The 23,716-nt window shown below is 44.3% G+C and overlaps 2 protein-coding genes across 11 annotated transcripts; both read left to right on the top strand.

Annotated features, from left to right (window-relative positions):
- Nucleotides 1-11,798: 11,798 nt before the first annotated feature.
- LOC123051623 (40S ribosomal protein S21) lies at nt 11,799-14,301 on the top strand. 2 transcript variants are annotated; one of them, XM_044474570.1, is made up of 4 exons: nt 11,799-11,918; nt 12,878-12,957; nt 13,042-13,174; nt 13,965-14,301. In XM_044474570.1, the coding sequence occupies exons 2-4, from the start codon at nt 12,908-12,910 to the stop codon at nt 14,025-14,027; spliced, it is 246 nt and encodes an 81-aa protein (XP_044330505.1). In that variant the 5' UTR covers nt 11,799-11,918; nt 12,878-12,907; the 3' UTR covers nt 14,028-14,301. The 2 variants fall into 2 exon arrangements, with proteins under 2 accessions (XP_044330505.1, XP_044330506.1); XM_044474571.1 differs by having other exon boundaries at nt 11,805-11,918; nt 12,881-12,957.
- A 124-nt stretch (nt 14,302-14,425) lies between these two features.
- LOC123051621 (probable indole-3-acetic acid-amido synthetase GH3.11) lies at nt 14,426-21,908 on the top strand. Of its 9 annotated transcripts, none has more exons than XM_044474565.1 (8): nt 14,426-15,761; nt 16,741-16,849; nt 17,381-17,454; nt 17,579-18,086; nt 19,106-19,207; nt 19,400-20,214; nt 20,635-21,210; nt 21,569-21,908. In XM_044474565.1, exons 4-7 carry the CDS (start codon nt 17,797-17,799, stop codon nt 21,198-21,200), a joined length of 1,773 nt encoding a protein of 590 aa, XP_044330500.1. In that variant the 5' UTR covers nt 14,426-15,761; nt 16,741-16,849; nt 17,381-17,454; nt 17,579-17,796; the 3' UTR covers nt 21,201-21,210; nt 21,569-21,908. The 9 variants fall into 9 exon arrangements, with proteins under 9 accessions (XP_044330500.1, XP_044330499.1, XP_044330497.1 ...); XM_044474567.1 differs by having other exon boundaries at nt 14,464-16,849; nt 17,579-17,633; nt 17,816-18,086; XM_044474564.1 differs by having other exon boundaries at nt 14,426-15,155; nt 15,671-15,761; nt 16,741-18,086.
- Nucleotides 21,909-23,716: the final 1,808 nt, after the last annotated feature.

Here is a 23,716-nt window from a genome sequence, read left to right as displayed (position 1 = left end):
GCACGAACCATGCATCTTTCCTAAATACTCACACAGGATACTGCATACCTTGGCTGTCCTCCAGCTGCTTCTTCACGAGGCCGAGCTCTTCCTCGGCCCGCTCCAGGTCCTGCTTTAGCCCAGCGACCTCCATAGTATGAGCGGCAGCAGCCAGCAGCGACGCCTGCTTATTCACATAGACATCTTATGTTAGACTCCTGCGAAAATTATTTTGATCCTCTGTTCGGCTTTTTCTTTCCGAAACACCGAACAGAGCATTAGGGGCTACTGTCTATATTGTGATATGCTTTTTACAATTACATTCCTTACCTCAAAGCCTGTTAGAAGGCTAGTGCAGGCTTCGGTCAGTCCACTCTTGGCGGACTGAACTTTCTTAATCACCGTACCCATAAGGATACAGTGTCCATCCACAATGGAAGCGCCTCGTAGCGCTTCCAGCAGATTGTCCGATGCCTCTGGTTGGGCAGAGGTCACCGGTGGGGCTGGCACACCTCCTCCTTTTTGAGAAGAGTGCTTGCTGGACTCCGGAGCCGTATAAATCTCCGGAACGGTATCCGGCTGGGGGGCCGAACTGGACTTGGTCCCCGTCACCAGTCTCCATGGGAGCTTTTCTCCCATGTGTCCGGCGGCCAAGGAGTCATCCTTTGGCGCCACCCTGACGGCCTTCGGAACCTCCCCCTGACTTGGGAAGGGCCTTTGGGACACCACCTCGTTGTTGCCCTTGGCCGAGGGAGAGTGAGCAGGCGGCGACGACATGCTAGCCATCTCCTTCGAATCCAACGAACCTCCCGATGAGGATCGCAGGGAGCTATCGCGGGCCGGACTACAATGGTATAACTTAAACATATTAATATTGCAAAACAGAGAGGCCGGACACTCGGACGTGCGCAAGGTCTTTTGTGCTTACGATGCGGCTAGGGGCTTGGTCCGGGGGGGTCACTCTGGACTGCTGTCGACATCCCACGCGTTGTTATCCGCGAAGGAGCCTTTCCCCCTATTGGGCGCCTCCGCCTCCAGATCTGTGGAGGCCGCCCTCTTGTTCCTCCCTTCATCAGGGAGGGATTTTTCCTCCTCCTCCTCGTCGTCTTCAGTGGTGGAGTGAGACTCGTTGTCTTCGGATGTCATGTCCGAAGCACCTCTTCGGCGGGGGCCGCTCTTGGCCCCCTTGGCCTTTTTCTTGGCCTTCTTTTCTGGCACCTCATAAGGCACCGGAATCAGCATCTTCGTCAGAAGTGGAAATTCTTGGTCTTCGGGTAGCGGAGCCGGACAGTTAATCCGCCCTGCTGTCTCTATCCAGGCCTGAAAAAATTGATGGGAAGGCTCAGATTCCCTCCCCACGATATGCCCGTAAAGGGTAAACCTTGAAAACATCAAAGAACTTACCGAATTAGCCTGGCGGTTTAAGCTGAGCCCGCGATCCTCGGTCGTGGGCGGCAGTTTCTCGCTGGCCTTGAAAAGCACTTTCTAGATGTCTTCGTGTGTCGTGTCGAAGAGCTCTAGTAGCGTCTGGTGCTTGGCTGGATCAAACTCCCACAAATAGCAAGGCCGGCGTTGGCACGGGAGGATCCGGCAAATGAGCATAACTTGGATCACGTTGACGAGCTTGATTTTATTGGATATCATGTTCTGGACACACGTCTGGAGCCCAGTCAGCTCGTCAGAAGAACCCCAGGTCAGGCCCTTCTCTTGCCAGGAGGTGAGCCGCATTGGAACTCCGGATCAGAACTCGGGGGCTGCCACCCAATTGGTGTCGCGCGGCTCGGTGATATAGAACCACCCTGACTCCCACCCCTTTACCGTCTCCACAAAGGATCCTTCGAGCCAGGTGACATTGGGCATCTTGCCCACCATGGTGCCTCCACACTCTGCTTGTTGGCCACTCACCACCTTCGGCTTCACATTAAAGGTCTTCAGCCATAGGCCGAAGTGAGGTGGGATGCAGCGAAAAGCCTCGCACACGACAATGAATGCCGAGATGTTGAGGATGGAGTTGGGGGCTAGATCATGGAAGTCTAGCCCGTAGTAAAACATCAGTCCACGGACAAACGGGTGGAGAGGGAATCCCAGCCCGCGGACGAAATGTGTGAGAAACATGACCCTCTCATGGGGCTTTGGGGTGGGGACGATCTGTCCCGTGGCCAGGAGTCGATGAGTGATTTCCTTGGCCAGGTATCCGGCCTCCCGGAGCTCCTTGATGTCCTTCTTCTTGACGGAGGAGGCCATCCACTTGCCTCCAGCTCCGGATCCGTACATGGTTGGAGTGCTTCCTTTTTGGGCGGAGAAAGCTAGAGCTTGGGCGCTGGAGCTCGAGAATGGATGGGCAGAGGAAGGAGAAGGCGTGGGTGAACAGGGATGAATCCTTATCCCCTTATAAAGGCAGTAAATATCAAACGCCTCCCCACTCGCCTTAAAACTCGCCTATTCCCAAGGGTTGTGCGAACGGCACGGTTGGACTACCCACGCCCGTATTGATGAGAATCCCGTGATAAGGGGACACGATCTCTGCTTCGACAAGACGTGCCAATGAAAACCATGTCTCAAAACACAAAGCGGCAGATGAAAACGGTTCGAAATAATGAGCCGAGCAAGCGTGATGTTACATTACGAAAAGTTGTCAGTGGATTGGACTCGTCGAATATTGTACTCTCTACGGCTGTGTGTTTGGTATTCATGTTACAGATCCGGATACATCTCTCGTCCGAAGACTATCTTGGAGTTCAGAAAGGAGGAACCCGCCTTGCAATGCCGAAGACAATCTACGCGCCGGACACCTCGTCATTGAAGCCTGGTTCAGGGGCTACTGAGGGAGTCCTAGACTAAGGGATCCTCGGGCATCCGGCCTGTTAGACATGGGCCGGACTGATAGGTTGTGAAGATACGAAGACCAAAGACTCTCTACGTGTCCGGATGGGACTCTCCTTGGCGTGGAAGGCAAGCTTGGCGATCAAACATGAAGATTCCTTTCTATGTAACCGACCTTATGTAACCCTAGATCCCTCCGGTGTCTATATAAACCGGAGGGTTAGGTCTATAGGACCGAATACTCATTACCATAGTCATACAGACTAGACTTCTAGGGTTTAGCCATTACGATCTCGTGGTAGATCAACTCTTGTAAAACTCATACTCATCAAGATCAATCAAGCAGAAAGTAGGGTATTACCTCCATAGAGAGGGCCCGAACCTGGGTAAACATCGTGTCCCCTGTCTCCTGTTACCATCGACCTTAGACGCACAGTTCGGGACCCCCTACCCGAGATCTGCCGGTTTTGACACCGACAGCAAGTTCGGGGGCTACTGAGGGAGTCCTGGATTAAGGGGTCCCCGGATGGTCGGACTATGTGATGTGGGCCGGACTAATGGGTCGTGAAGGTACAAGATAGAGGGCCTTTTCCCGTGTCCAGATGGAGCTCTTCCTGGCGTGGATAGAAAGCTTGGCGGCTAAGTCGTATAGTTTTCTTTATCTGTAAACTGACTTTGTACAACCAGACCCTCTCTGGTGTCTATATAAACCGGAGGGATTAGTCCATAGAGGTAACACAACCATACAGGCTAAACATCTAGGTTTAGTCATTACGATCTCGAGGTAGATCAACTCTTGTAACCCCTATACTCATCAAAGTCAATCAAGCAGGAAGTAGGGTATTACCTCCATTAAGAGGGCCTGAACCTGGGTAAAACATCGTGTCCCCTGCCTCATGTTACCTTCGATCCTCAGACGCACAGTTCGGGACCCCCTACCCGAGATCGGCCGGTTTTGACACCGACACCAAGCAACACAACGTAAACAGCCCCTGCACACAAATAACAACACCCCGCAACCCGACGTGTTAAAGGGGTTGTCAATCCCTTTCGGGTAATGGCGCCAGAAACGGTGCATGGACGGGATAAAGTTGTAATAGATTGAATAAATAGATCGCAAATAAAATAAAGTGCAGCAAAGTATTTTTGTATTTTTGGTTTATTAGATCTGAAAATAAATGCAAAGGAAAAGTAGATCGCAAAGGCAAATATATGAGAAAGAAGACCCGGGGGCCGTAGGTTTCACTAATGGCTTCTCTCGAGAAAGATAGCAAACGGTGGGTAAACAAATTACTGTTGGGCAATTGATAGAACTTAAATAATCATGACGATATCCAGGCAATGATCATTATATAGGCATCATGTCCAAGATTAGTAGACCGACTCCTGCTTGCATCAACTACTAGTACTCCACACATCGACCGCTATCCAGCATGCATCTAGTGTATTAAGTTCATGGAAAAATGGAGTAATGCAATAAGAAAGATGACATGATGTAGACAAGATCTATCTATGTAGAGATAGACCCCATCATTTTATCCTTAGTAGCAATGATACATACGTGTCATTTCCCTTTCTGTCACTGGGATCAAGCACCGTAAGATCGAACCCACTACAAAGCACCTCTTCCCATTGCAAGATAAATAGATCAAGTTGGCCAAACAAAACACAAATATCGGAGAAGAAATACGAGGCTATAAGAGATCATGCATATAAGAGATCAAAGAAACTCAAATAACTTTCATGGATATAAAAAGATATAACTAATCATAAACTCAAAGTTCATCAGATCCCAACAAACACACCGCAAAAAGAGTTACATCATATGGATCTCCAAGAGACCATTGTATTGAGAATTCAGCGAGAGAGAGGAAGCCATCTAGCTACTAACTACGGACCCGAAGGTCTACAAAGAACTACTCACGCATCATCGGAGAGGCACCAATGGAGGTGGTGAACCCCATCCGAGATGGTGTCTAGATTGGATCTGGTGGTTCTGGACTCTACGGCGGCTGGATGAATATTTCGTCGACTCCCCTTGGGTTCTGGGATTTTTAGGGTATTTATAGAGCAAAGAGGCGGTCCGGGGCACACGAGGTGGGCACAGCCCACCAGGGCGGGCCTGGGCCTCCTGGCGCGCCCTGGTGGGTTGTGCCTCCCTCGGGGCACCCCCCAGACGCAGCCAGGGCCTAATGTGTTCCTTCAGGCCCATAAAAATTCTCCGTGAAGTTTCGTGGCATTTGGACTCCGTCTGATATTGATTTCCTGCGATGTAAAAAACATGCAGAAAACAGCAACTGGCACTTGGCACTATGTCAATAGGTTAGTACCAAAAAATGATATAAAATGATTATAAAACATCCAAGATTGATAATAAAACAACATGAAACAATAAAAAATTATAGATACGTTGGAGACGTATCAGCATCCCCAAGCTTAACTCGTGCTCGTCCTCGAGTAGGTAAGTGATAAAAACATAATTTTTGATGTGGAGTGTTGTTTATCATGTCATATCATATTCTTTTCTTTATAGGATGGACATTTGGACTTTTACGTGATTCAAAGCAATAGTCTAGTTTTGACATAATAATTTAGATACTCAAGCATATCAACAAGCAACCATATCTTTCAAAATATCAACGCTAAAATAAGTTATCCCTAGCCCATCATGCTCAAACATTGATCCATTCATGAAACACACTCGCATATTAGCTACACCCAACACTCAAGTATGATCATATTGCCTCTTAGTTGGTGCTTTTGTAAGAGAAGATGGAGACTCAAATTCAAAAATAAAAAAGTGCATAAAGTAAAAGAAAGGCCCTTCACAGAGGGAAGTAGGGATTTGTAGAGGTGCCAGAGCTGGAAGCGAAAAAAATAGGGATAAAAACATTTTGGGAGGTGTATACATCCCACCAACGAAAACGACTTAGAGATCCCAACACTTTCCATGCTAGATATATCATAGGCGGTTCCCAAACAGAAAATAAAGTTTATTCCTTTTTCCACCATACTTTCACTTTCCATGGCTAGCCATATCCACGGTTGCCTTCCATACCAACACTTTCCAAGGAATTTATTATTTGACAACATAAAGTAAATTCATTTTTGCATCTCGAGACTGGGAATCCCTAAAACCTTTGCCTTACTCTCGTGCAATGACAAGTGAATAAACACTCATCGTGAGAATAACACATCCAGCATGGAAAATATTAGCCACCCGTCACCGTTCCGCGAGCAAAACGAACAAACACAAGAGAAGTTTATTTTGAAAATTAGAGATGGCACATGCAAATTTGCTTAGAACGGCAAAAGAATACCGCATATAGGTAGATATAGTGGACTCATGTGGCAAAACTGGTTTAAAGGATTTTGGATGCACAAGTAGAGATCATACTTGGTGCAAAATGAAGGCTAGCAAAAAGATTGAGAAGCGACCAACCAAGAAACGAATAATCTCATAAGCAAGATTAAGCATAATTAACACTGAATAATGCACCACAAGTAGGATATAATTTCATTGCATGACTATTGACTTTCGTACTTGCATAGGGAATCACAAACCTTAACACCAATATTCTTACTAAAGCATAATTACTCATCAACACAACTCACATATCACATCATCATATCTCAAAACTATTACTAAGAATCAAGTTTATTTTGCCCAATGATCTTCATGAATTTTTTTTTACTTATCCTTCTTGGATATCTATCACTTTGGGATTAATTTTCATGTGTTGCATTTCATAAGCTCAAATAAATATAAGTGAAGATCAAGAGCATAATTTTTTCCTTCTCTCAAAATAATTTAAGTGAAGAAAGAGAGAATTTCTTAAAAAATTACTAACTCTCAAATAAATCTAAGTGAAGCAAGAGAGTATTTCTTCAAAAATACTAAGCACACCGTGCTCAAAAAGATATAAGTGAAGCACTAGAGCAAGTCCTAGCTCATAAAAGATTTAAGTGAAGCATAGAGAGCAATTCTAACAAGTCATGAAATAATTTTGGCTCTCTCAAATAGGTGCGTCCAGCAAGGATTGATGACTTAAAACACAAAATAAAACAAGCAAAGACTCATATCATACAAGACGCTCCAAGCAAAACACATATCATGTGACGAATAAAAATATAGTTTCGAGTAAAATACCGATGGTCATTAGAAGAAAGAGGGGATGCCACTCGGAGGCATCCCCAAGCTTAGTTGGTTGCTCATTTTTGGATAATAGCTTGGGATGCCGGGGCATCCCCAAGCTTAGGCTCTTCTATCCTTCCTTCATCCATCGTAAGATAACCCAAAACTTGAAAACTTCAATCACACAAAACTCAACAAAACCTTCGTGAGATCCGTTAGTATAAGAAAGCAAACCACTACTATAAGTACTGTACCAAACCAATTCATATTTTTTTTTGTATTATATCTACTGTATTCCAACTTTTCTATGGCAAAAACTCATCAAAGAAAACCATAGAGCCATCAAAATAAGCACACAACACAAATAAAACAGAATCTGCCAAAATAGAACAGTCTGTAGCAATCTAACTTTTTCAAATACTTCTGTAACTCCAAAAATTCTGAAAAATTAGGACGACCAGGGTAATTTGTATATTAATCTTCTGCAAAAAGAATCAGGGCAAAATCACTTTTCTGTGATTTATGAAAATTATTTTCGTGAGTGCAAAGTTTCTGTCTTTTTCAGCAAGATCAAACAGCTGTCACCCAAGAAGATCCTAAAGGCTTTACTTGGCACAGACACTAATTAAAACACAAAAACACAATCATACCAGTAGCATAATTGTGTAAATACTAAAGAACAAAAAGCAAAAAGCAAAAATAAATTTTATTCATTGGGTTGCCTCCCAACAAGCGCTATAGTTTTACGCCCTTAGCTAGACATAAAGCAAGGATCTAAGTTTTGTCTTCCGAAGTTTTGGCAACTTTTGTAAGGGTTTTCTCAAACCCGGGAGGCTCTTTACGCTTCCCTAAATTCTCCAGAAAAGAAACCATCTTAAGATCCAAAATATCCAATCGCTTGTTGCAAAGAGTAATCAGGGTATTCATGCGATTGATACTACCATTGAGGTGTTTGAGGGTTTCATTATATTTCTGTATTTCAACCATATGTTTATGCAAATCACCAAGTTTCTCCAACATTTGAACTCCCTCGGGGGTAAAAGAAAACTCCTTCTTTTGAGGTGGAATTCCCAAAATTCCTTCTAAAATTTCATAGGCAGCATTGGCATCAAGCTCAAAAAAATTCCTTTGGCGGCAAAATCCAGAAGTTGTCTATGATGCAAAGCCGATCCTATGTAAAAATTATGAAGCAAAACCTTAGCGTCCACCTTTAAATTAGAAATACGATACGATTCCATAAGCCTATACCAGGCATCTTTCAAATTTTCTCCTTGTCTTTGCTTGAAGTAAAGGACTTCAAAATATGGTGACAAAGGAGGAGTAGGGATGCTAGCCATCAAGACTAGACAACAAGAGAACAGTGAACGAAAAAGAGGGGCGAATAAAACGGCAAATTTTTGTGAAGTGGGGGAGAGGAAAACGAGAGGCAAATGGCAAATAATGTAAATTGCGAGGAGATGAGATTTGTGATTAGGAACCTGGTATATGTTGAAGATCCTCCCCGGCAACGGTGCCAGAAATTCCTTTTGATCTCGCTTGAAGCTACGTCGGTATTTCCCCAAAGAGGAAGGGACGATGCAGCACAGCGGCGGTATGTATTTCCCTCAGATATGAAACCAAGGTTATCGAACTAGTAGGAGAACCAAGCAACACAACGTAAACAGCCCCTGCACACAAATAACAACATCTCGCAACCCGACGTGTTAAAGGGGTTGTCAATCCCTTTCGGTAACGGCGCCAGAAACGGTTCATGGACGGGAGAAAGTTGTAACAGATTGAATAAATAGATCGCAAATAAAATAAAGTGCAGCAAAGTATTTTTGTATTTTTGGTTTAGTAGATCTGAAAATAAATGCAAAGGAAAAGTAGATCGCAAAGGCAAATATATGAGAAAGAAGACCCCGGGGCCGTAGGTTTCACTAGTGGCTTCTCTCGAGAAAGATAGCAAACGGTGGGTAAAAAAATTACTGTTGGGCAATTGATAGAACTTCAAATAATCATGACGATATCCAGGCATTGATCATTATATAGGCATCACGTCCAAAATTAGTAGACCGACTCCTGCCTGCATCTACTACTATTACACCACACATCGACCGCTATCCAGCATGCATCTAGTGTATTAAGTTCATGGAAAACGGAGTAATGCAATAAGAACGATGACATGATGTAGACAAGATCTATCTATGTAGAGATAGACCCCATCGTTTTATCCTTAGTAGCAACGATACATACGTGTCGTTTCCCTTTCTGTCACTGGGATCAAGCACCGTAAGATCGAACCCACTACAAAGCACCTCTTCCCATTGCAAGATAAATAGATCAAGTTGGCCAAACAAAACCCAAATATCGGAGAAGAAATACGAGGCTATAAGAGATCATGCATATAAGAGATCAAAGAAACTCAAATAACTTTCATGGATATAAAAAGATATAACTAATCATAAACTCAAAGTTCATCAGATCCCAACAAACACACCGCAAAAAGAGTTAAATCATATGGATCCCGAAGAGATCATTGTATTGAGAATTCAACAAGAGAGAGGAAGCCATCTAGCTACTAACTACGGACCCGAAGGTCTACAAAGAGCTACTCACGCATCATCGGAGAGGCAGCAATGGAGGTGGTGAACCCCATCTGAGATGGTGTCTAGATTGGATCTGGTGGTTCTGGACTCTGCGGCAGCTGGATGAATATTTTGCCGACTCCCCTAGGGTTCTGGGATTTTGGGGGTATTTATAAAGCAAAGAGGCGGTCCGGGAGGCACCCGAGGTGGGCACAACCCACCAAGGCGCGCCTAGGCCTCCTGGCGCGCCCTGGTGGGTTGTGCCTCCCTCGGGGCACCCCCCAGGCGCAGCCAGGGCCCAATGTGTTCCTTCTTGCCCATAAAAATTCTCCGCGAAGTTTCGTGGCATTTGGACTCCGTCTGATATTGATTTCCTGCGATGTAAAAAACATGCAGAAAACAGCAACTGGCACTTGGCACTATGTCAATAGGTTAGTAGCAAAAAAGGATATAAAATAACTATAAAATGATTATAAAACATCCAAGATTGATAATAAAACAGCATGGAACAATCAAAAATTATAGATACGTTGGAGACGTATCAGGGGGCTATGCGACAACATCACATCTATCATACAACAATTCTGGTGGGGAAGCAAGCGAGGAAGAAGGAAAACGAGTTGGGTGCCATGGGACATTATGACTATGCCGAAACACATGGGTGGCCTTGGTTTTCGAGACTTAGAGATTTTCAACCTGGCCTTATTGGCACGATAGACATGGAGGACACTGACAGATGAATCATCACTTAGCACTAAGATCCTCAAATCAGTGTATTTTCCAGAATGCTCATTACTTGATGCTGAGTTGGGACCGCATCCATCCCAGCTATGGAGGGCAATATTGGATGGCCGGGATGTATTGACGCGGGGCTTAATAAGAAGAATAGGAGACGGAGAAACAACGGACATCTAGGCGCACAATTGGATCCCGAGGGACAGTTTTAAGCGTCCAATTACTTCCTTGGTGCAAAACCCGCCAACACTAGTGAAGCAACTCATTGACACCACCACAGCGGTCTGGTCTGTTCTCTATTTACTCCTTTTAATGCTCAGGAAATTTTCAAGATACCCTTGTGCACATGCAGAGTAGCAGACTTCTGGGGATGGTATGAAGAAACTCGGGGAAACTTCAATGTCTGTTCAACCTATCGTATGATCTTAAGGACAAAGCTACACACGGAGGCGTGGCTGCATGAAGTCGAGGGGTCCTCGCACTTCCAACATGAAAGCAAACAGTGGAGCAACATTTGGCATATCCAAGTACCGTCTAAAATCAAGATGTTCGTATGGAGATTAGCCAGGCAATCTATGCCTACCGGCGAGCTGGCAACTGCAGTTGCGCGTATGCGGCAACTAGGTAAACACACATGGCAACTATGATTCGTTGGTAGATGGCAACTGCAGTTGCGCGTACGTGACAACCAGGTAAACACACATGACAATTATGATTAACCATACATAGCAACTAGGTAAGCACACATGGCAACTATGCTATGATTGCACGCGGTAACTACCATAAATTAGATATGGCAACTATAGTTAACCAAAATAGAAAGAGTTGTCATGCTTTTACAACTACATTTGCCATCCCGAATGGCAACTAAAGCGTCATCCCGCGGGTAACTAACGTAGTTGCGCCAGGACGTGTGGGCATTTTTGCTTCGTGTCACACGCGCGGGGTGGGATGAGCAGTACTTGTTGGGCGTGTGGCACGAAGTAGCTGCGCCCACACGTGTGGGCAATTCTAATGTTCGCCCACACATGGCCCGTGTGGGCTGCCTCCTACTTACGCCACATACGGTGTGTGAGCGGATGTTTAGTATGCCACACGTGTGGGCGTTATTAGCGTTCTTTTTAAATGGAATATCTTTTGAACCGAAGGTCTAAATTATGAACTGTTTTTACTGTTGTGTTTTTCACACCGAGATCTTCAAAACTAGATTAATTGTTCATAGTTTTTTATGAAAATATTTCGGGTGCAACTTGTATTGCCATCGAGATTAGCTTGTACTCTCCAAAATAATATATGTGTACTTCACGCGATAAAAAACTTGTACTCCGAAAACGAAATAGAATACTCCTGCACTGTTTAAGTTGTGCTCCCAGCATATCGTAACATGTCCTACCGACGGGGCACTTCTTAGCCGTGGAGCGTACATGTGCTTTTTTTGCGAAAAAGAGCGTACGAGACCCATCGTCCATGCAACGACAAAAGGCCCGATGACGATGGCCCATTGGGCTTGGGCCCAAATTTCCGGGTAACGGCCGTGGAAATCCCATACCTTGGGAAAAAAAAATCCTAGGGCTTATGCCTGGTATAAATCCAAATCCGGCCACCGCTTGATCCCTCTCCGCAGCCCATCACCGCGCCGTCGCCGCCGCCGCACCCGTCCGTCTCCTCCCTCCGCCGAGGTACGTCACGATTCCATCCTCCCCAGATCCATCCACTGTTTGCGCTGGACAATCTCGCCCCATCTTAATTTGCCGTCGAGTCATCGCCGGACCTGTATCTGGGGATGATTTGTGTCCTACATTTATACGATTAGCATCAGCTAGAATTGTCTACGCGTGATCTGTATGGTTCGGCTGCTGCGATTGCACTACCGTTCGATGCCCAGAGGATGCCAGAGAAAAGCGATAGGGTTTATGGCTGTAATTCTTAGACATTTTTAATAATGAGATAATTTCCGATTGTTTAGTGCCAGTGGTAGTTGTTTGTTGCGATTGATTTCACTGAGAATGCGTGTGGTCGTTGATCATAACTACTTCGTATAGAACCTAGAGGATTGGAGGCTGGTTGGGTGTTTGGTTGAATTTATTGGATGGGTTCAGGTGGGTGTTCTGCTTTCTAAAGCATTGCACTTTAGTGATCTAAATGATCTTATATTTCTTTACAGTGTGTGTATTTAGCTAAATATCTAATCCATCTTTTATCATTCATGTAAAATTGTCCATGCCTTGGCAACAAAGACGCCAAATCCAGTTATTTTGGATCAATGGCTCCTACTATGCTTGCCTGGTTTTTATTCAAAAAACTATGCTTGCCTGGTGCAGGGTCGGGCTACTGATCAACGTGACTGATAAAACTTATTTTATCCTTTTAGTAAAACATTCTTCAATGGTAATTGGACCAGAAAATTTTCCGGTTTGGCCGCTAGTGGTCTGATTTCCGAAGCTATGTTGCACAGTTTCCTGCTGCTGACAGCAGCTGTGCTATTTGGAATAAACCACAGGAGAGTTCAGAGTCATCCTTGTATCTGGGTTTGATATATGGAACTAGCTTTTATAGTTATATATCATCTTTATACCATAGTGTCCTTTGCAACTAGTCTCGCTGCTAAATATGAATGTGTTTCTTCGATGACCTGCAGCAGTGTCCCAGTATCCCTCCAGTCCCCATTATGCAGAACGAGGTGGGTGATATGGTGGACCTCTATGTCCCAAGGAAGTGGTATGTATTGATATATTGTCGTCTTGGTTACAGTACTGTGGCATTGCAACCTTGCTCATTCTTGCTTTGTATTGGTTCCTGCAGCTCTGCCACCAACAGGATCATAACTGCCAAGGACCACGCCTCTGTCCAGATCAACATCGGGCATGTGGATGCGAATGGACTGTATAATGGCAGTTTCACCACGTTTGCCCTCTCTGGATTCGTCCGCGCCCAGGTGTTTTACCCTTGCTATCCTGACCCCATTTATTTGTCTTAAAGCACACTGTGTGAGTGATCCAGATTCTCCATGTTCTGATTGTTCTCACGAAATGGGTTGTTTTCTTTTTTTTGCCTGTCTAGCTGTTTGGAATAATATTTATCATGACATTGACATGCTGTCAGTAGTTTCTTAAGATGTCCTTTGCATTGGTCAAACCAGTAACTCTTTAGTATTCTCTATTCTGTACACATTGAGTCCTCGAATTTCAGCGGTAATTTTTCTTCTCAGCAAAACATTCCATGATTCCAGTAAATTAGTATTAATAGTTATTGAAGATGGTTTTTGTTATTAGATCAGTAGCATGAAACTGTGTGCCCACTCAAATTGAAGGTTCATTCACTAATTCGCTTCAAGCTTCTTTTATCTGCAGTTATACGTTTGTTACATATGTGACACAGTTTGAGATTCTCCAGAACCAAAATGCCAAAAATAAAATCAAGCATTTGAAAATTATGATGTTTAGATGAACCCTGTTAAACATCTGAATTACATATACAGATATACTTGGTCAGCTGCGCATGAGTATTGGTAACTTGACTGGCTGAAACGTTTTCTTTTTCGACTGGTCGTAGGGTGTATTACTATCCTTGTAGATTAGTTTTCTGTTTGCATCGGTTATTACCGTATCTTGCGGCTACTCTGTACGACGATAATGACTGATTTGATTAAGTGGTGGTGAGATCTTAATTCATACATGATTGTTGCTGCAACTCTGTCATTGGTTCTTACACCATCTGCCTTGCAGGGTGATGCCGATGGTTCTTTGGACAGGCTCTGGCAGCAGAAGAGGGCTGAGATCAAGCAGTAGATGAGTTCCGTGAGGAAGATTTTGCTAGGATAGATATTTATGAAACCGCTTTAAACCTTTTCTCAGGAATCTGTTATGGGTGTTTATGCTTTGCCTATGAATGGTCTATGATAAAACCGTGGACTGCACGCAGTGCTTATGGAAACCTTGCTTGAAGAATCATTATATCTTTGTCCATGAATGGTCTATGTTTCTAAGAGGAAACACCAGACTTGGTGTAATATGCTTCCTGGCAATGTACCTGAATTCTGAAATGCATTTTAGTCGCTGCTCTTATGGCTGTCTTGGATTATTGTGCTTGCTTTCTCTAATAAGTTGGAGAAGGGGCTGTTTGCTGTTAAATGTGTCGGATTCTAATTGGCATCAGCTCTAGAAGTCTCTTTACAAACTAAACCATGATGAAAAAACATGGGGGAGATCCATAAAAATGGTTAAGATTGTCGCGTATCTAACTATAATCATCATTAGCCATCAACCAGTGGCTTATTCCAAATATGAATAATTCCACATATTTGTTTGGCAAAATCATATGAATTTTACCTATTTATAGGATCTTAAGCAAATGTGCAAAAGCAACATATTGTGTGTTACTGTGGGAGATGTAGTCTGATGAGCTATTTGAAGAACAAAAGGCTCACAGGAAACTACATACTGCATTTAAAACTCAAAAGAAACCCCGTTAGAACATCATAAGCCCCCGGTAGATAAAATTAACATAATTTTGTTTCTAGATGGTTTGTTGTGTTTAGCCAAGTATCAGCAGCAAAGCAAGCTGCTATAACTGTTGGGGACATTGAGTACACTGTGCACCACAAGGTTGTGAGCACCATCCACCCAAAGCAGAGAGTCTCACTCCTACCTTTTGTTACAAAAGTGTGTTGGGCTGTTGAAGAAAGATCCAGCCATTGGCGCACACAAAAAAATCCAGGTTGCAGCTGCAGGTGCTCTCCTACTTAGCAGTGGATAGGAAGATGTGTAGTTCCTTCCTTGATGTCCCCCACCAAGCACCAATCCACCATCATCCTCCAAAGAGAAGCTACTGGCCTAGGTCAGGTAGTGGGCAGAGAGCAAGCATGAGACAGTCCAGGCGCCTACTGTTGTTCTTGACGGAAAGAAGGAACACAAAAGGTGAGCATGTATATTTCTCAAAAGCACAGTGCATCCCCTCCAAGCATGCCCACACCTCCATCATGAAAGTGCCCTCTTCTCTTGCCTCCCTCATTTCCTCATGGTGGCAATGTGGGATCCATGATTAATCTAATCTCTAAAGCATTATATATATTTTCCATAGTATTACATCTCTGATTGATTTGTAAACACAGGGTGCCTCCTGTCACTGTTTCTGATTTAGCTGCGCTGTTTTTGTTGAAAAACTTTTGGAGGCATGGAGATTAGATGTAGATATTTTGTAAGTGCTGGGCTTTAGGAGGATGTTGACTTGAGCGATTTATTCCGGAGAACAAATATACGCAAAGATTTACTCCTTTTTGCTTTTGGGATGAAGATTGCTTTCTTCTTCTTTAATGCCGTGCCCACCAGGTGTTCGATAGAATGACAAAACCCCATAATCATGTAAGGCTTACATCTGTCGAGTACAAGTTCATTTATTGCACATGTCCTTGTTATGTTCATGGTGGATGCAGGTTGGCTGCTTCCAAGAGGACACCTGTGTCAGTTTTCTTTCGCCAAGTGAGAAGGCGAGGTGATCTCTCACGGGGACGAGGATCAGGGAAGGTAGGGAGGTTATACGGCAAGGGCAAGGTTACAAGAGATCGTACAGCTTAACTTTTCTTATTTAGCATTGCGACTTTAGCAAAGAATCTGTGCAATGTTTCCCCTTTCCTGTACATAGTTAATGGATGAGGAGCAAGAAACCACCATAGGCAGTGCACCATATGCGGCGAGCATCCGCAAGCTGTGAAAGCACACCCTTTATCCTGAGTTGACTAGAGAATATCACAAACAGCCACCATGCCTGCAAATTGTTGCGTACGCGCTTATTCCGTCTATGTCATCTTTTGGAATAGGCTAACGTATGGTACGGATTTCTCGCTTCCGTAGGGCAGAATTTGGTCTCCATTTGAGAGAAATAGATAAGGGAATTATCCATCAATTCAACATCAACAGTAACCTTTCTTTATCTTTCAGAACAATCTGGCCCTGTTATTGTCAACTAATCCTTGGATGCTTCTAGTTGGCATGCATGTAGCATTGCATTTGGTATTTGATTATGGCCAAAAGTTATATTGGCTAAATCGAGCTTGGGACCTAGTTAGTTTTGATCCCCTGCAAGTACTCATGGTGCTGCAAATTACAAAACAAAGTTAAGCATGTAGTTCGACCTCATAGTGTTTTGTATTCTAGATTAATCATTCCTATGTTGATACAATTTCTCCAGTATAATTTAGAAGTGGATAAAATGTACTCTTATCTTCGATGCTGCTCACCTTACTGTGATGCTTGGTTGCCCCTGGTTGCGTGTGATCCTATATGATGGCTGTACATGATATGTATTCTTAGGAGCATTATTGGTAACTTTAGCTTGGTTAACCGATTATCCTTGTCTCTCCATGTGCACTTGAAAAGGTCCACAGATATTTTGCGATGATGCTTAGGCCCATGGGGAAGCATCAAGTTTGTTTTTAATGCTTTCTTTCTTCTCTTTCTGCTCACGATGATGAGAACCTTAATATTTTGCACCACTCTTGCATAGATCTGGTAACAAGTTGCAGTATTATGCACAAGCAGAGGGTCTCTACTCTCTACTCCGGAAGAGTATGTAAGAGTGCCAGAGTCAGTCAATCCAGTGCTACTCCTACCAGGTTATCCTGTCCCTCAGACGATGTTAATCGTTAAACAGCCAGCTATATAGGTTAGAGCTTTGCATTTATGTGGAATGTCTACAAATGAGGAGACATCATGGTACAACTCACCTATACAATTAAGATATGGTCTCCTCTCAATTTGTATCAGATCATACTTCATACAAAAAGATGGACCATATGAGGGCACATTTTTTGCACCATTGCTAGGATCTTCAACTTGTTTCTAGCCTTTTTGGCCTAGATCTTATAAGATTTGCAACCATGCTATCATTTATACCTGTTAAGTAAGCATGCTACTGTTTTTGTTTTTGAATCTCTATGTGTCACACATGTTCTAATCGCTTTTGGGATCTTCAACTTGTTTCTAGCCTTTTTGGCCTACATTTTTTAATACTTGCAACCATGCGATCATGTATACCGGTTAATTAAGCATACTACTTTTTTTTCGAATCTCTATGTGTCACACATGTTCTAATCGCTTTCTAGATGTATTTCAAGGCTGACATATCTTTACATGGTTTTGTCAAGGAAAAATGAGATGTAATTCTTAAAAGGTGCATAATGGTAAACAGGTGGAGTTTCATGTGACAAGAAAAAATGAGGTAATGGATATCGGAGTGCACACAACTTGATAAAATTTCAGCTTTTCATTGTTTTGCGTTACATTTTTCAGTAGAACAATAATTTGTGGGTTCCAGAAATATTGAAACATACTGTCATGTCCAGAAAGATAGTAAGTGGATCATCTTACATGGGCAGATGGGCTGCACTTTCTAATTGGGTAAGAATCTCTCTTGTAAAGTGGACATATTAAGCAGATATGCTTCTCATGATCATGCACACCGCATTATATAAGGGGCAAACAAGCTCCAGAAGATATTACTTTGAGCCCTTCTCTCCTCTTCAAGTTAAAGTCCATTTCTGATCCTTCTTTTGCTTGTATCATGGACAATAATGAGTTAGGCTGCAAGCGAAACGACGCTCTTCAAGAGCTCGAGATGCTGACAGTGAATGCCAAGGAAGCCCAACAGCTTATACTGACAAAAATCCTTGAGAGTAACCAGGCTAGTGAGTACTTGAGCAAATTCATGAATAGATCCACAAACACATCCACCTTCAAGAGAAACGTCCCAGTAGTGACATATGATGTGGTCCAGCCGTACATCGCAAGGATCTCAACTGGCGAGGATTCTTCCATTATATCTGGAGACCGAATCGTTGAACTGCTGAGAAGGTGAGCCTCTGGTTCTGTTGCTCTCATAAGCTAAGCTTTCTGCATATATATGTTATAGATAGAAAGAACCAGCATATATTTTTGTTGGAAATTTATCATTCCCTGCTTCTTCTTGGACTTGACATAAGTGTCTTATGTTATCATGGGACTAATAGGAGAAAATAAATATTATTGCTGCTTCTTAGTCTGGTAAATTGGTTGCTTTTTTAGCATGTACCAGGCTCCAAATGGCAAACTGAGCTAACTTGGCACGCCGGCAAGATAAAACGTCACAGGCATGCTGTTGTAGTCTGTAATTCTTGGGCACTCATGTGGAGTGATACGTAAACAAATGAGAACATAAGATTGTGCCATTCCTCACTTGGTTCCAAAATTTGACAGTCCCGCAAAGTTCATGGCACTGCTCTGTTTTTAAAAAAGTTAACTAAGATGATGTGTTTAGCCATGTTATGTGTTCTTGAAACCATCTCTAAAAATATACAAAATCCTATCTATATATAACATTTATTGCAAGATATTATGCCTCGGATTATTAAATACATTGTCGATTCTTTGACATGAGTATATCTGTGAGACTGAACTGATTCATCAAGCATGGCTTGCTGTTAGATGCTGAGCACTGGTGATTTTGCATTGTGGTTCTCGCATCTGAAAGCCCAGTTATTTGTATTTGAGTATGGTTCTGTGGTGAAAGAAACTTCCCATATTTTGTTATGGTGGCTATCTATATGTGGATGAGACCTCACGACTCACTTAGTTAGTCTTCTCCCATTAGAAGTGCGTTAGTTTGAATTATTCTCTCTGGACAGGCTGAATGACTATTGTACTTGATGCTAATGATTTGCTATTTCCTCGGCTATGCCATTGTCATTTACCCTGATAGCTGGAGTTTATGAAATTATGTTTCCTGTCACTTCTTTGAACTGCATACCCTGATACAATAGTAGATTATATCAATTGAAGTTATACTATCTGTATGACGATCATGCCTTCGATTTTTAATCATTATTAACTTATAGCTCCGGAACTTCTCGGGGTGAGCCAAGATTGATGCCAGCCATCTCCGAGGATCTTGACCGTCGAACCTACCTTTATAGTCTGCTAATGCCGATAATGAACAAGTAAGCTTCTGTTTCTTATCCAACGTTTGCGGATCATAGCATATTAACTGTTAATTGCGGGCAGTTTTGTCATTTCTGAAATTCTTGTGGTCAATTGCTTCCAAAGGAAATAAACAAAGCCATTACACATGTGTGTTCTGCTGTCAAATTTTACCTTGTGAGCAACAATTTACTCCTTGGCTCAATCTGCAGGTATGTATCAGGCCTTGGTGAGGGGAAGGCCATGTATCTTCTCTTTGTGAAAGCGGAAACACTGACGAATTCTGGCATTCCAGTTCGATCAGTCCTCACTAGCTATTACAAAAGCCCTCATTTCCTGCACCGCAAACATGACTTGTACAACAACTACACCAGTCCTGACGAGGTCATCCTTTGCCCTGACAGCCAGCAGAGCATGTACTGCCAGCTGCTCTGCGGCCTGGTTGAACGCCAGCATGTCCTCCGTCTTGGGGCAGTCTTCGCCTCGGCGTTCCTTCGGTCTATCAGCTTTCTTGAGCAGCACTGGTGTGACCTTGTCAATGACATACGTATTGGTAAACTCAATTCCAATGTCACCAACACCGAGTGCCGGTTGGCCATGGAGGGCTTTCTCGCATTGCCCAACCCGGAGCTCGCTGATGAGCTTGAGGAAATCTGTGGCCATGGGCCATGGAAGGGGATTCTAGGTAGGCTATGGCCTAACGTCAAGTACATCGAAGCTGTTCTTACAGGCACAATGGCACAATACATCCCCATGCTGGAGTTCTATAGTGGTGGTAGGATTCCCTTGGTATGCACCATGTACGCCTCGTCGGAGAGCTATTTTGGTGTCAATCTGAGGCCACTGTGCAAACCAACCGACGTGTCTTACACCATCCTCCCAAACATGGCCTACTTTGAGTTCATTCCTTTGGAGGATGGCCTCAGAGTGACGGATGATGAGGAGGTGGTGGGGAATGACAAGCTTGTCAGCCTGGTGGATGTCAAGGTCGGATGCTACTATGAGCTTGTGGTCACCACATTTTCTGGTAAGTAGGCCTCCTGTAAATATCTAATCGTAACAGAGCTATCTAAACTCCTGTAAGGTAGTAGGTTGAGAACCAACATCAACTCTTGCTACAGAATATATTTGAACATAATTTAGGTATGTATAGTTTGATATTTGACCACTGTACAGCCAAAACCTCATTTTTCTGAACATAATACCTATTGAAGTTCATATACTTTGCCTTCAAAATCCTTGTTAGCTACAACTGGAACAATGGCTATGAATCGAAAATCAGAAACTGGCAGCTCTTCTGTCGTTGTAAATCAGAGAGTAGAAAAATTCAGTTAACTGATGGATGCCGGAACGATAAATGTTAGCGACAGGCTGGTAGCAAGGGATATGAAACAAGATTACATGTGCATATTTGTCAAGAGCTCTGAAGTTGTATGTTTTGGTCCAGGTCTTTACAGGTATAGGGTTGGCGATGTGCTTCAGGTCACAGGCTTCTACAACCGTGCGCCGCAGTTCAAATTCATCTGCCGGAGAAACGTGATCCTCAGCATTGACACCGACAAGACCAACGAGGAGGATCTCCACAACAGCGTCACGCGTGCCAAGAAGATCCTGGAGGACAGAAACCACATCCTCCTGGAGTACACCAGCTACCCAGACACTTCCACTGTCCCTGGCCACTATGTGCTCTTCTGGGAGATCAAGTCCACCTGCGAAGGTGTGAAGCCCCTCGACCCTCAGCTCCTCGAGAGCTGCTGCATCTCTGTTGAGGAGTCGCTCGACTACATCTACAGGCGCTGCAGGGCGCACGACAAGTCGGTAGGCCCGCTGGAGATACGGGTGGTTGAGGCCGGCGCGTTTGATGCTCTGATGGATCTGCTGGTCAGCCAGGGCAGCTCCATCAACCAGTACAAGACCCCGAGGTGCATCGAGTCCGGCCTCGCGCTGAAGCTGCTCAACTCCAAGGTCACCGCTTCCTTCTTCAGCCCCCGGGATCCCGAGTGGACCGTGTAAGAGCTTTCAGGTAAAAATGGTAGCAAGTATATATGCTGGCTTGATGGGCACCGAAAAGGAAGATCATCTCTAAACCGCATGCATTGTGTAGCTCTGAAGCTGCCAAGTTAAATTTGTGCTGGTAGAATTTTCAGACTAAGAATAATTATCAACATTTGCGTAGTGGAAAGCTTGTCTGGAACACAGCCTGACCTATTGCACAGAAACAAAAAGGAAATCCTTGGCTAGAACTCAGTCTCACAAGCATTTGTGTGCTGAAAGTTGAAGCAGCCCCCTTGTATATGGTTATCGGCAGCGAGAAACAAACAGCTCGGTCATTTCGTCGGACATACCAACTAATCTGAACTTGTGTGCATCTTTGCATGCAGGTAGGGCCTAGGAGAGCTACATTTCTCCGGTCTGATCGTACCAGCCTGCTGCTTGCTGGGATAAGAGAGTATTTTCTGCTGCTCGCCCTTTTATATTCAGAGAACTACTGCTTATTAGCGCATTCCTTGTATTATCATCACCCAAGCCCTAAAAAGCAGAGTGAATGAAGTATTCGCCAGTTTTTCGCTACTCTCTGTATGACTGTATGTACTCCCTCTGTAAGCTAATATAAGAGCGTTTAGATCACTAAAGTAGTTATCTAAACACTCTTATATTAGTTTACGGAGGGAGTACTTCTGTATGATTGTTGGCCGGAGCTCCCAAGTTAATGGTGGTACTATTTATTTATGCTTACTTTTTTTTAAGAATTTATTTATGCTTGCTGTTTCAGTACGCAAGCTGCACAAACTTGTACTATTTTTTTTCTTGAGTGATTGGGCCTGCGTCCTTGGTCATGTTACGCCAACTGGGCCGACGGCCTTCCCCGGTGCGGAAGCTTCTTTTGTGCCACCGGTCCGGTTTCGACCCCTCCTGGCCCAAAGCGCTCGCCCGTCATCATATTTCGCTTTGTCCATTTCTCAAAAAAAAATAAAAAATTCTTTGCCCAAGGCCACAAACTTTCAACCCCGGCAATCATGCCCTTCATCATTCCATGTCAATGTTAATAAAGTACTACTACTGCCGATTGCTTCCGGGCTGGCTAAGACCGGAGGAGCGAAAGATGAGAGTCCCTGAACAAATGAGTAGGCCCATCAGCATTCAGCAAAGATATAGTCTCCTTTTGCTTTCTTCATTGAGACGAGGCTGCGCTTTCAGCTCCATGTCAGCTTTGCACTGCACGGCCTCTTTTCCCTCGGTGTAATGAAGCCGTTGCCGTTTGCCAATCACGTCCTCTCGAGGTGAGAATGAGAATGAGATCTCTCCTCACTCACTCATCAGCCGCCTGCCCTGCTGATGCGTGCTCTGATCATTGCATATTTGCATTATGCTTGGGCTGGCCACCCCGCGTGGTACTATTTACTGTAGTACTTTTGGCATCAAAACTTGAGTACGGGTCAATTGCTCGCACATGCACGGGCTCAGGAGTCAGGATTCGGGCCTGCTTCACCCGTAGCCTTCCTATGTGCAACATTTGATACTAGGAAGTAAAGGAGGAGGCATGTTCACTGGTCAAACCGTATGCTCATGGCTACGATCGACTTGGGGGCATATATATCGTATCCTTCTGTGCTGTGCATCCACATCCACATGCGGTAGCAGAGGTGGAAGGAATGATTCCGAGATGAATCGATCTAATCCGTGATTATAGACCACACGACCCACATGCACACTATTACTAGTACAGTACTCCAGATCTAAGTACGTAGCACTGCAATTAATTGCTTGGGAGAGCAACAACGTCGTGCAGTACAATGCATCAAAGTCTTGTCAGCGCGGATCGGTCTGACCAGCCCCGGATCTAATCTAACGAGAAAAGATGGATCTTCCCTGCCGTGTCAAACCTAACATAATTGCTCATCATCAAGCTGTTGGCAACACTGTACAAGAAAGCCCACTGTGGGGTGGTGTCCGGGACACGGCCGGGAATTTTGGTTCAGTTCCATCAGGTTTGTTAAGGCAAGAAAATTCCCCATAAAACACTTGAATTAAGGCAGCTAGAAATGGACAGGCACGTAGCAGGAACGCTCGCCGATCATCATTCATACCCGTGCACTAGTGCGTAAAAAATCAGACACGATTTAGACGAACGAACAAACACAGTCGCGGAAGAGAAGGGAGCGGCGTCAATGCTCGCATCGGCCCGCCAGTCGGCCTCTGCGCGCGCTCTGCCATGCCGTCCATCGGCATTGAAGGCGCCTGCCAGGCTTGTCCCTCTCGATGGACGGATCACGGGCGGCCGCTGGCGCTGTAGCACCTATAGCTAGATCCTCATTATGCATGGGATGAAAGGTTTCATCACGCATACGTAGTACGCATCTGCTGCAGGGCTCGCAGGGGTGGTGGTGGTACCGTTGAGTACAGGCCCTCCCGCAAGAGCCACACGCTAGAGAACAAACCCCATGCCGCAATCGATGCGGGCTCTGCCACGAGCGCGCGCGCCAGAGCGCGCTCTGACAAGCCCACCTGATCGCCATCAATTCCCCTCC

Source organism: Triticum aestivum, chromosome 2D (genome assembly GCF_018294505.1).
Source record: "Triticum aestivum cultivar Chinese Spring chromosome 2D, IWGSC CS RefSeq v2.1, whole genome shotgun sequence".
NCBI lineage: Eukaryota > Viridiplantae > Streptophyta > Magnoliopsida > Poales > Poaceae > Triticum > Triticum aestivum.
The sequence above is the reverse complement of the archived record's forward strand: the minus strand, read 5'-3'. Positions and strand labels throughout refer to the sequence as shown.

Bases quoted from the DNA above. Each gene is read 5' to 3' on its own strand.
- LOC123051623 (XM_044474570.1), top strand. From the start codon at position 12,908: ATGCAGAACGAGGTGGGTGATATGGTGGACCTCTATGTCCCAAGGAAG. The intron at 12,958-13,041 runs GTATGTATTGAT...TGGTTCCTGCAG, and splicing joins CTCTATGTCCCAAGGAAGTG to CTCTGCCACCAACAGGATCA. The intron at 13,175-13,964 runs GTGTTTTACCCT...TCTGCCTTGCAG, and splicing joins CTGGATTCGTCCGCGCCCAG to GGTGATGCCGATGGTTCTTT.
- LOC123051621 (XM_044474564.1), top strand. From the start codon at position 17,797: ATGGACAATAATGAGTTAGGCTGCAAGCGAAACGACGCTCTTCAAGAG. The intron at 18,087-19,105 runs GTGAGCCTCTGG...ATTAACTTATAG, and splicing joins ATCGTTGAACTGCTGAGAAG to CTCCGGAACTTCTCGGGGTG. The intron at 20,215-20,634 runs GTAAGTAGGCCT...GTTTTGGTCCAG, and splicing joins TGTGGTCACCACATTTTCTG to GTCTTTACAGGTATAGGGTT.